This window comes from Siphateles boraxobius, unplaced genomic scaffold (assembly GCF_051911475.1).
Source record: "Siphateles boraxobius isolate OS27281-9 unplaced genomic scaffold, OSU_SipBor_1 225, whole genome shotgun sequence".
NCBI lineage: Eukaryota > Metazoa > Chordata > Actinopteri > Cypriniformes > Leuciscidae > Siphateles > Siphateles boraxobius.
This window is the reverse complement of record NW_027508839.1, coordinates 410,001-421,156: the sequence shown is the minus strand read 5'-3', so window position 1 is coordinate 421,156 and position 11,156 is coordinate 410,001. Positions and strand designations below refer to the sequence as shown.

General features: G+C 36.0%; 1 protein-coding gene across 1 annotated transcript; it reads right to left on the bottom strand.

The window, feature by feature from the left end:
• Nucleotides 1-2,016: 2,016 nt before the first annotated feature.
• LOC143747546 (laminin subunit alpha-1-like) lies at nt 2,017-9,615 on the bottom strand (the record flags this gene model as incomplete). Its single annotated transcript, XM_077240356.1, has 3 exons — nt 9,380-9,615; nt 4,221-4,391; nt 2,017-2,129 (listed from the first exon to the last, which is right to left on the bottom strand). Coding segments are annotated over exons 1-3 (363 nt in total), but the record flags the coding sequence as incomplete, so codon positions are not given.
• Nucleotides 9,616-11,156: the final 1,541 nt, after the last annotated feature.

Sequence of the window (11,156 nt, the reverse complement as noted above, 5' to 3'; positions counted from 1 at the left end):
TCTCAAAAACACGCTTTGAAATCGCTGGTGTTTCTGACGTCACAAACTACCTTGTAACCAATCAGATCAACGTGTGATTGTCAACCAGTGGATCTCTGAGTGAGTGAGTGAGTGGAGGCGGGGCTCATTTGCATATTCATACAACCGTCCATACTAAATGAGGCAAGGGTGTCGAGCTAAATTTGAGATATTATAAGGAAAAAAACGTTTAAATATGTCATTTTGGTGATCAAAGATGAGTTTTAAGAGATCAAATGATTGAATACAGGGGGATTTTAACAACGAGCAACACATTTGTTAGAGTATTTATTAATATTTGTTAACTATAGTCAATAAAAATACAACTGTTTATGTTAGTTCAGATTCATTAAATAATATCAACAGATACAACTGCTGATTATAATAACGTATTAGTAAATGCGGAAATGAACAATAACTAAGGTTAATTAATAAATAAATTATTATTTTCATTGTTACCTCATGTAACCGTATTGCAAAATGTTACCAATACAACAAAAAATTAAATGATTAAATGCATTTAATCCAGCAGTTTTTGGGTTCTCATGCAGATTTTAATAGCTGAACATGAAGAGTGACCATCATCACATTCATAACTCGTATAGTGGCTGGAATGTGTCCGTCAGATCCCGGGTACTGGGTCGTATGGAATAGTTGTGAGTATTATCAGAGCAGGAATGCTGCGGATTGATTCTAGTTTTGGGATTAGTGTGTCTCCTGACCTCTCTACACAAACACTCTTGTGTTCGGCGGCCCCTGAGGGCCTGGAACCACTTCACAACACTACACACACACACACACACACACACACACACACACACACACACACACACACACACACACAGGAGCCCGGCAGCTAGTGTACAATTAGCACCGCATTCAAGTTAACGACGGGACATAATGGCTGATCTACGCTGAGAGGAGGAGGGGTGTAAAACAGCTTCAGTTTACTGGGAACTTCAAATCTCTCCAAAACTGCAAAACTACATTATCTCAGGATGTAGTTGTGTCACGCATGATGCACTGTACACTATACACTCGACAGTAGTGTACGTCTTCTGTAAGGTTATTTGCTTATGTGTCGATAGCCCCCCCCCCCCCCATTACACAAGTAACACTTTGACGGTGAAATGCATGAAGAGTAAATTAAGTGCATAATCAGAGAATTTGTATTGCAGTTTTTTTCTTCTTTTTTTGTTTTATTTCATTATGAACGTATAACAATAAATGATACTTTGAATAAACTTTTTTTTTAAACAGCCAAATGTATCAGTTTTTCATAAATTTGGTTTGGTTTTCACGCAAAGTAATAGATTATTTATTTTTTATTATCCGGACCATGTACTTAATATATTTTCTTTAGACATGATACAAAATGCTACTTAATGTAGGTCAATATAATGATTTACACCATAAACAAAAGCTAAACTAGCTATTATATGTAAGTAGAACTTAGAATAAAACTAAGTACATCTTGTTAGCTCACTTAGTTTACTTAGTATAAATAAAGGCAACATCAAAATACCTTTTCAACTAAAACTAAAAAACATCAAAAAAATATTTCCATTGCTTGGAATCAAATAAATATTAAATAATAAGTCAAAAACTTATTTTATTTCACTTACTTGCAAATGCAAGTTTAACTTGATGTCCTGAAATAAATAAAACTAAGATAAAAAATAATACAATATAATAGTTAAAAATAAAAAAGCAAAAATACCCTTAAAATAACTAAAATTAAAATTAAAACAAAATTTAAAAATAAAAACTACTTCAAAATATTAATAAAAAACTATTCTTAAAATAACACTGATGCAAACTGGTATTGTTATCATATTATCTAATTATTTTTGTAATCATAAACACTAGTGTTATTGTGCAAATTAGTGAACTGCAGGTTGTTATTCTTCTAGTTATTATATTATGAACACACATTCACAGGAAACTGATCCTGCGCAGCCGAGGTGCGCACCTGGCCGTCAGGGGATCGAGTCCTACCTGCCGTAAGTCCAGCGTGATCGTGACCCAGTGGAACTGACGCCCGTTCTTGATGCTCGGGCTTTGCCACCACTGGTTCGTGCCGTCGATGGCGTTAGTTATGGGATGTTGCTCTGTTTGAACAGGAATAAACAGGATCTACGGTTAACAGGAAAAACCAACACGAATGTGCAAGACTACGTAGACACTGATGCACCATGAAGTAACTAGTCCCGGCACATTACAGCAATAGTTCACCCAACAATGAAAATTAGCCCAAGATGCACTTTTATGATGGATAGATGCACTTTTATGATGGATAGATGCACTTTTATCATGGACAGATGCACTTTTATGATGGACAGATGCACTTTTATGATGGACAGATGCACTTTTATGATGGACAGATGCACTTTTATGATGGATAGATGCACTTTTATGATGGACAGATGCACTTTTATGATGGACAGATGCACTTTTATGATGGATAGATGCACTTTTATGATGGACAGATGCACTTTTATGATGGATAGATGCACTTTTATGATGGACAGATGCACTTTTATGATGGATAGATGCACTTTTATGATGGACAGATGCACTTTTATGATGGATAGATGCACTTTTATGATGGACAGATGCACTTTTATGATGGATAGATGCACTTTTATCATGGACTGATGCACTTTTATGATGGATAGATGCACTTTTATGATGGACTGATGCACTTTTATGATGGACTGATGCACTTTTATGATGGATAGATGCACTTTTATCATGGACAGATGCACTTTTATGATGGACTGATGCACTTTTATGATGGATAGATGCACTTTTATCATGGACAGATGCACTTTTATGATGGATAGATGCACTTTTATGATGGACAGATGCACTTTTATGATGGATAGATGCACTTTTATGATGGACAGATGCACTTTTATGATGGATAGATGCACTTTTATCATGGACAGATGCACTTTTATGATGGATAGATGCACTTTTATGATGGATAGATGCACTTTTATGATGGACAGATGCACTTTTATGATGGATAGATGCACTTTTATGATGGACAGATGCACTTTTATGATGGATAGATGCACTTTTATCATGGACAGATGCACTTTTATGATGGATAGATGCACTTTTATGATGGACAGATGCACTTTTATGATGGACAGATGCACTTTTATGATGGACAGATGCACTTTTATGATGTACAGATGCACTTTTATGATGGACAGATGCACTTTTATGATGGATAGATGCACTTTTATGATGGATAGATGCATTTTTATTGGCTTCAAAACAGAAACAATCATTCACTGCCATTGTAAAGCTTGGAAGAGCCAGGATAGTGTTTAATATAACTCTGATTGTATTCGTCTGAAAGAAGAAAGTCATATACACCTAGGATGACTTGGACAGATGCACTTTTATGATGGATAGATGCACTTTTATGATGGAGGGATGCACTTTTATGATGGACAGATGCACTTTTATGATGGATAGATGCACTTTTATGATGGACAGATGCACTTTTATGATGGATAGATGCACTTTTATGATGGACAGATGCACTTTTATGATGGATAGATGCACTTTTATGATGGACAGATGCACTTTTATGATGGATAGATGCACTTTTATGATGGATAGATGCACTTTTATGATGGACAGATGCACTTTTATGATGGACAGATGCACTTTTATGATGGACAGATGCACTTTTATGATGTACAGATGCACTTTTATGATGGACAGATGCACTTTTATGATGGATAGATGCACTTTTATGATGGATAGATGCACTTTTATGATGGACAGATGCACTTTTATGATGGACAGATGCACTTTTATGATGGACAGATGCACTTTTATGATGGATAGATGCACTTTTATGATGGATAGATGCATTTTTATGGGCTTCAAAACAGAAACAATCATTCACTGCCATTGTAAAGCTTGGAAGAGCCAGGATAGTGTTTAATATAACTCTGATTGTATTCGTCTGAAAGAAGAAAGTCATATACACCTAGGATGACTTGAGGGCGAGTAAATCATGAGCTAATTTTCATTTTTGGGTGAACTATCCCTTTAACAAACATTAATAAACACTGTAACAAATGTATTACTCATTGTTAGTTAATGCATGAACTAAAGTGACTTTTATTGTACAGTGTTACTGATTAATCTAGTTTAATCCTTTGGGATTCTGTCACCTTTGGGATTCTGGCTGTTAGCGTCACAGAGCCGACACTGAGGGTTACGGATTCGTCTTCCGGGAACGTGCTCCACTAGTTTACAGTACATCTCGGGAAGGGGTTCGCCACAGGTCGCGTTGGTGGAGATTTCGGCATTGCTGGCGAGGTTCAGGATAGCGGGAAACAGACCTGGAATGACAGATGGAAAATGTTTAAAGAGGAACGATAATGCAATCAAAGTCTTAACGTTGTTTTCAGGCTCTACTAGAGCAGGTTTTCCTGCTTGAATGTTGATTATTTTCCTCATATTCTCCATTGTTGCGGCTCCTCTCTTCCCAATCTGTCAGTAACGCTCTGTTTACTTCCTGTCTCTATGAAGCCCCTCCTCCTGAAAAGCACACTGTGCTCTGATTGGTCGGCTGGAGCAGTGTGTTGTGATTGGTCGATCGCCTTGAGTGTGCTTGGGAAATGTCCCGCCCCTTACCATAACCGCCAGTTTAACACACTATATTGTTATATTGTTGTAATATTGTGACATGTTCGTTCCCGGAAGAAACTTGTTTCAGGAGTTCAGAAACACTGACACTGATATAGAGAAGAACTGGAGTTTTATCATGATCAAACAGCAACATTACACACTGAAGAAAGTTAAAGATGGGAAAAAACATCAGAGCTCTTTAATAACGGCTTTTAAGAGGCAATTGCTCAGAACTGCTCAACCTTCTCTTTCTCTCTTTGAAGAGCGAGCCATCATCCGCCCACTTGTCTGTGTGCCGCCATTCATGACACAAATAACTACGTTTTGGACACCAGACAAAAGCAGTCATCAATTCCCATGAGGAGATAACCATCATCCTCTGCTGACCTATCATTGCTGACAGCACAGAGTTCAATGAGAGGAACCGTGAGATGAAGAAGATGAAGAGAAGATGAAGAGATGATGAAGAGAAGAAGATGAAGAGAAGATGATGAAGAAAAGAAGATGAAGAGAAGAAGAAGAGAAGATGAAGAGAAGAAGAAGAGAAGATGAAGAGATGATGAAGAGAAGATGATGAAGAGAAGATGAAGAGAAGATGAAGAGAAGATGAAGAGAAGAAGAAGAGATGATGAAGAGATGATGAAGAGAAGATGATGAAGAGAAGATGAAGAGAAGATGAAGAGAAGATGATGAAGAGAAGAAGAAGAGAAGATGAAGAGAAGATGAAGAGAAGATGATGAAGAGAAGAAGAAGAGAAGAAGATGAAGAGAAGATGAAGAGAAGATGAAGAGATGATGAAGAGAAGAAGATGAAGAGAAGATGATGAAGAGAAGAAGAAGAGAAGAAGAAGAGAAGATGAAGAGAAGATGATGAAGAGAAGAAGAAGAGAAGAAGAAGAGAAGATGAAGAGAAGATGAAGAGAAGAAGATGAAGAGAAGATGAAGAGAGGATGAAGAGAAGAAGAAGAGAAGAAGAAGAAGAGAAGATGAAGAGATCAAACTCTTCATCATACATGCATCTGATTATTTGACTATAGTGCTGGGCAACGATTAATCTCTAATTCTGTGTATAATTATTTTGTATATATAAAATACACACACATGCATGTATATATATTTAAGAAAATTGTGTTATTTATAGCCTATATAAAATATTGGTATTTGTATATATATTATAAATTATGTATAAATATATATATACATGCAAATATTTGAAAAAAAATAATTAAACAGTACACACAGATAAATTGTGTAAACTTTTTTTTTGGATGCGATTAATGGCGATGAATCGTTGCCCAGCACTAGTTAATACTGAACATTTTATAATCACTGGTTTATACAAGCAACAAGCCCTTCCAGACTGTTTTACACTGATTACCATAGTAAAGGGTTCTTCAGTGCTGCATCACCAAACCATCTCAATGACACTGAATATCAGCTTGTGTGTGTCGAGAAAGAGTCACCGGCAGACGGTGTGTGTGTGTGTCACGGGGGAGTTGTGGCTCTGAATGGACCCCTGTGGTGCTGAACACACACACACACACACACACACACACTTCAAACGCTCGGCAGATAAAGAGACGCTGATGACTGAAGTCATTACGCCACATCTGGCCTGCGTTTGCATGTGACACACACGCTGAGAAGCAAAACACATCTGTCTAACTCCTCAATATCTTCTTTACACAACTAAACTAAGAACTAGATTAGATGTTTATACGACAGATGCACTTTTATGCCGAAGAGATAAAGAGAAACAACTAATATATTCACCCAGTTCACATTATACACTGTAAAAAATGCTTTTCTTACTCACTATTGTTGTCTTGTTTCCAGTCCAAATTTCTAAAAATTCTTAAATCAAGATGCATTTACTAGATGAGTGAAATGGTTTAAGATATTATGTCTTGTATTATGGAGGGGGGATCAAAATGAAGTGCGTTTTTGCTTAAAACAAGCTAAATTATCTGCAAATGCGGTAAGAAAAATAAACAATTCAAACGAATAAAATATTATTTTTCTTTCTACATTGGCAGATCATTTTCCGTGTTTTTGTTTCCTTGTAATTGTCCCAAGACATAATATCTTAAAGCGTTTCACTCATCTAGTAAATGCATCTTGATTGATTTAAGCATTTTTAGATATTTGGACTGGAAACAGGACAACAATAGTGAGTAAGAAAAGCATTTAGCGTTAACGCTGCACACAGGCTTTCTCTCTAAGCTTTAGAAGACGACAGGATAATCGCTCTCCGTCGTCAGCGGCTCGTTCGGTGTGAAAACTGAGTTTAAACAACATCACGACTGAAACGACTCCGAAAGCTCCACTTTCAGTCGGCTGGAAAACAAGATTAGATCTAGGAAGATTTGAAGTGGGAGAAGGAGTCGTGTGTAGAAGAAAGCATTTGCATCCGCATGCACTGTGATGAGATCAGCAGAGACTCCGGCACAGAACTGAAGATCTGCTGGATTTGCATGAGAACGGAGTGTGTGATCAGATGTAAGTGGAGCTGATAACAACCTCACAATGTGATTCAGTCAATTCAGCGTGAAATGCAGATTATCTCACACTTAAAGACCGATCGAAGCAGATAAAGACATTCAGATGCAGCCAGAATATATATATATGTTACATGATACATTTCTATAGCTTGAAATGATTCTGGAAAAAAATTATGCTTTGAACCAACGTTAAAAATAAAAAAAACAGCCAAATGTATCAGTTTTTCTAAAATTTGGTTTAAACCGTAAGTTTTGAAGACAAAAACATTCATACAAAGTAAAACGATTTTTAATGATCAAAACCATGTACTTAATTAATATATTTTCTTCAGGCATAATACAAAATGTATGTTTTTGTGGCTTTTTACACCATAAACAAACACCAAAAACACTTAGAATAAAAGTAAAAACATCTTGTTAGCTAATATTAAATCATGTTTACTTACTATAATTAAAGGCAACATCAAAATACATTAATTTCTATTGTCTTTAGTTAAGATGTTGCAAACCAAGGTTATTATAGTTCACTGAAAAACTATAAAACTACTTAAATAAACAATTAAGTAAAGTTATTAGTTGCAAATGCAAGTTTAACTTGATGTACTGAAATACATAAACCTAAAATAAAATGAATACAGACATATATCACTTCTTCGCTGTTCTGCTCTAGAACTAGAAGTTTATTACAGTTTAAACTACACAAATGGCCACATGTTATTCATGAGAATAAATCCCACTGAGAGCTTTAGTAAGTGCATGTAGTTAATTAATATTACTCAGTACTTAAATATATAATTACACTGTAACAATGAAACCTTAAAATAAAGTGTAACCTCAAAAGCACTGAATTTTTGTCACATTAGTGACTAGAAATGCTTCATATGGTCTAATTCGATTAACACACAGCAAGTGATCGTCCCATGATGACGATGTTAACCTTTGCTTTGATAGATTAGCATGTGCCACATTAACGAGGTTTCTCCCCCGCAGGTTTAACACACTAATGTAGTTTTAGCTGTGAGCCGTAAAGAGTGTCTGCTTACACCTAGGTCCTGTGAAACCTCATGGACTGAACCTTCATCTGATCTGTGTGTGTTCTTTGTGCTGAATGCATGGGTCACATGACACTTCTGTCCCGGTCCATTAACGGCTAATCCTGGAGGATAACGTTAGTTAACTGGTCATGAAAGCTCTCAGTGAGATTTATTCTCATGAATAGCATGTGGCCATTTGTGTAGTTTAAACTGTAATAAACTTCTAGTTCCAGAGCAGAACAGCGAAGAAGTGATATATGTCTGTATTCATTTTATTTTAGGTTTATGTATTTCAGTACATCAAGTTAAACTTGCATTTGCAACTAAAAACTTTACTTAATTGCTTATTTAAGTAGTTTTATCGTTTTTCAGTGAACTATGATAACCTAGGTTTGCAACATCTTAACAAAAGACAATAGAAATTAATGTATTTTGATGTTGCCTTTATTTATATTAAGTAAACATAATTTAATATTCAACATTATTATTGATCTGCCCGATGACTCAATTTTCTTCTAGAAACAAACTTTGTTGTATTATTTTCATGTTATCACCGTGAAGCTGCTTTGATACAATCTGTATTGTAGAAAGGTCTATTTAAATAAAGGTGACTTTACTTTACTATAGAGTTAGGGTAGGATTAAGGTTTGGTTGAATGTAATAATGCATAACTTACTGTTATTACTATGGTAAGTAAATGTAACATATGTAACAAGGACACTGTAAAATAAAGTGTTACCGCTTTTGCTACTTAAGTAACTGTTAACACACCCACGTTCACATATCTATAAAAAGGGAAAACACACTTACAGTCAGTCCCTTGTAACTCTTACTACCACTAACTATAGTTTTACCATGGTTTTATGGACATGTATCATGGAAATACTAGGTTTTGCACATCTATTCTGGAAATTCCACGGTATTACCGTAATTTTACCATGATATCACCAAAGTACTGAAAATATTTTGAGGAAATATCCTGCAGTAAATACTAAATCTGAACACATGAGAAGAGAGTACCTGAGTAAATCCAATGAGCAGAATAAAGAGTTGTGTTCTATGCTCAAATCTAAAATCTTATATTTTCAATATTATTATTTACAGTTTTATCTGCAATAAAAAGCACCGTAGATGAATGTAAAAGTGTTCATATGTTTGAGCTCACCTCTCTGGTGAGTCTGGACGCAAATCAGTGATGCGAAAATCACAGCAATCCGCCAAAGCATCTTCATATTCATATTCATCTTCTCTGAAATAACTCAACTGATAAACTACTAAATCGAACTGAAATCATCAGCGTTTTGGTTAGATGTCCATTGGTTCTGCTCCTCTCTCTCTCTCTCTCTCTCTCTCTCTCTCATTCAAACTTTAGTCTCTTTTCTCTTTCATTCAGTCCCGCTACATTGTATTCCACTGGAATGTACCATGAGTTTAGAGGGGGAGGGGGGTGTCCCGCTGGAATGTACCACGTGTTCATGCGAGGGGTCATTTTGGTTTAACATATTTTCGCCTCAAACATTGTTGAGGAAAGCTTCGCTTTGAGAGTAACTATTTTTATCTGCTCGACGAAAAAAAAATGAAATAATCCCACAGATATATTATGGTAATCAACTCACCACAACATTAAAAGCCGCGGCGCGAAATTCAGGCCAAGCAAGATAGCAACTCCATAGCAACGCACTAAAAGTCACTGCTTGCTTTCAGCTATGACTGTATTTTAATCATTAACGCCATACTATCAAGACTATGTAAATGAGGTATTATTATTAGTTATTATTATATCAGAACTTTACATCTGCACACCTAATGCCTTGAATCGTTACTGTAGCGTAGCCTACCTTTAGCGATGTTTATACTTTACTTGAGTATAACTGTCTTAATATACACTTTTATTTCCTCTAATTTCTGCAGATAGTTTTCGTTTTTTCCCCGAAAAAAATAACAAGAAAAATCGGATGGAAAGTGCCGCGAGTCATTGATAGAGATCCGATTCGCGACTGAATCACTGAGTCGAATCCTCATTTCGCGAATCATGAGCCAGAATCTATGACCAGGTCCAATGAATCTCCACTGCGAGATGTAAAGAGAAGCTGTTCTTTTAAGTTCCATTCCGTGTTGATGGATTTACACAAGTTAAGGAATCTACACACGTTAAATAATGTAATGCGTTTTGGCTTAAGAATAATAAACGGTGCGCGAAGTTTTGTAAATGCGAACTATCCCGTCTTTCCCAGAGTCGTTTGTATTTGTAATAAGTAGCTACAACCAAGTCAACTAATATGTGGTTAGCATTTAATCAAAGTGCCATGTATGAATCAGTAAAGATCAGATGCACTTAAAACATTATTAACAGTATCTTAACGAAACACTGTTTTAATAATTCGGAAGAAAATGACGGGTTACCAAGGCGTTGCTATGCAGTTGCTATTTGCTAAGGTGTTCCCGCCAGTTTTGCTGCTTTGTTGCTAGGCTGTTCTGGGTGGTTTCTAGGGAGTTGCTCTTTAATTGCTGTTTTCTGTGATTCAGCGCGTTGCTATCCTGTTGGTAGGGTGTTGCTAGGTTCTGACAAACTGGCCAAAGGTTGTGACATCCCACCCCGTTTAATATCAGTTTCTTTAATACCTTTACTTGTTTATATTTTCCTCATAAGCTACTTGAGTAAATTTCCATAATCAAAACTTAACTGTTTTCTCAAGTATGACGATTGGATACTTTATACAACGAGTTTTTATTGGTGATTGCAGTTCAATCATATTATATCATCACTATTATTATTGGTTTCTGTCCTTTCATGTTGAACTTCTCTAATTGTCCTCTGGGGTCCTTCGTTTCAGGGTCACACTCAGGGTCTTCGGGACCAAATGGTCCGGAAGGGTTTGATTCATATTTATTAAAAGAAAATCATAATTTTTATTTTTTACTTGTTTTTTATAATATTTTTC